The sequence below is a fragment of the Geospiza fortis genome, unplaced genomic scaffold, assembly GCF_000277835.1.
Source record: "Geospiza fortis unplaced genomic scaffold, GeoFor_1.0 scaffold1089, whole genome shotgun sequence".
In the NCBI taxonomy this organism is placed as follows: domain Eukaryota; kingdom Metazoa; phylum Chordata; class Aves; order Passeriformes; family Thraupidae; genus Geospiza; species Geospiza fortis.
This window is the reverse complement of record NW_005054717.1, coordinates 77578-79641: the sequence shown is the minus strand read 5'-3', so window position 1 is coordinate 79641 and position 2064 is coordinate 77578. Positions and strand designations below refer to the sequence as shown.

The window sequence follows — 2064 nt, the reverse complement described above, 5'->3', positions numbered from 1 at the left end:
CCGAGTCCATCACGTCCACCATCAGCTCATCAACCACGTCGGCCGCCCTCATTGAGTCAACCACTCCCATCACCTCCACCCTGACCTCCTCCACCACCTCCTCCATACCCTCCTCCACCACGTCCATCCTGACCTCAACCATGTCCTCCACACCCACCGAATCAACCACGTCCACCATCACCTCAACCACCTCAGCCATGCCCACTGAATCAACCACCTCCACCACCATCATCACCACCTTAACCACATTCAGCACCCCCATTGAGTCCACCAGCTCCACCACGTCCTCAACCACCTCAACCACATTGTCTGGTCCCAATGGATCAACCACGCCCACCTCCTCCTCCACCACCCCCACCGAGTCCACCATGTCCACCATCACCTCAACCACGTCAGCCACTCCCACTGAATCGACCACATCCACCAGCACCTCAGCCACCTCAGTTGCGCCTACCGAATTGACCACGTCCATCACCACCTCAACCACCTCCATCACCCCCACCGGCTCCACCCCCTCCACGACCCCGTCCATCACCCCCTCAACCCCCTCCATCACCCCCACCGGCTCCACCACCTCCACCACCTCAGCTGCACCCACTGAGCCCACTACGTCCACCTCAACCTCAACCATCTCAGGCGGCCCCACTGAGTCAACCACGTCCACCTCAACCTCAACCTCAACCACTTCGGCTGTGCCCTCCGAATCAACCACCTCCATCACCACCACAACCACGACCGCCACTCCCCATGAATCAACTACGTCCACCGCCGGGTCGACCACGTCCACCACCTCAGCTGCACCCACTGAGCCCCCTACGTCCACCTCAACCTCAACCTCAACCACTTCGGCTGTGCCCTCCGAATCAACCACCTCCATCACCACCACAACCACGACCGCCACTCCCCATGAATCAACTACGTCCACCGCCGGGTCGACCACGTCCACCACCTCAGCTGCACCCACTGAGCCCCCTACGTCCACCTCAACCTCAACCTCAACCACTTCGGCTGTGCCCTCCGAATCAACCACCTCCATCACCACCACAACCACGACCGCCACTCCCCATGAATCAACTACGTCCACCGCCGGGTCGACCACGTCCACCACCTCAGCTGCACCCACTGAGCCCCCTACGTCCACCTCAACCTCAACCTCAACCACTTCGGCTGTGCCCTCCGAATCAACCACCTCCATCACCACCACAACCACGACCGCCACTCCCCATGAATCAACTACGTCCACCGCCGGGTCGACCACGTCCACCACCTCAGCTGCACCCACTGAGCCCCCTACGTCCACCTCAACCTCAACCTCAACCACTTCGGCTGTGCCCTCCGAATCAACCACCTCCATCACCACCACAACCACGACCGCCACTCCCCATGAATCAACTACGTCCACCGCCGGGTCGACCACGTCCACCACCTCAGCTGCACCCACTGAGCCCCCTACGTCCACCTCAACCTCAACCTCAACCACTTCGGCTGTGCCCTCCGAATCAACCACCTCCATCACCACCACAACCACGACCGCCACTCCCCATGAATCAACTACGTCCACCGCCGGGTCGACCACGTCCACCACCTCAGCTGCACCCACTGAGCCCCCTACGTCCACCTCAACCTCAACCTCAACCACTTCGGCTGTGCCCTCCGAATCAACCACCTCCATCACCACCACAACCACGACCGCCACTCCCCATGAATCAACTACGTCCACCGCCGGGTCGACCACGTCCACCACCTCAGCTGCACCCACTGAGCCCCCTACGTCCACCTCAACCTCAACCTCAACCACTTCGGCTGTGCCCTCCGAATCAACCACCTCCATCACCACCACAACCACGACCGCCACTCCCCATGAATCAACTACGTCCACCGCCGGGTCGACCACGTCCACCACCTCAGCTGCACCCACTGAGTCCACCACGTCCACCTCAACCTCAACCTCAACCACTTCGGCTGTGCCCTCCGAATCAACCACCTCCATCACCACCACAACCACGACCGCCACTCCCCATGAATCAACTACGTCCACCGCCGGGTCGACCACCTCCACCACCT

General features: G+C 61.2%; 1 protein-coding gene across 1 annotated transcript in view; it reads left to right on the top strand.

Annotated features, from left to right (window-relative positions):
- The first annotated feature begins 368 nt into the window (after window positions 1-368).
- The window catches only part of LOC102033360 (mucin-2-like), a 13380-nt gene continuing 11684 nt past the window's right edge, over window positions 369-2064 (top strand). Inside the window, exon 1 of the mRNA XM_031065248.1 lies at window positions 369-1850. Within this exon, the coding sequence (XP_030921108.1) occupies window positions 369-1850 (1482 nt within the window). The remainder of the gene's footprint in view (window positions 1851-2064) is intronic.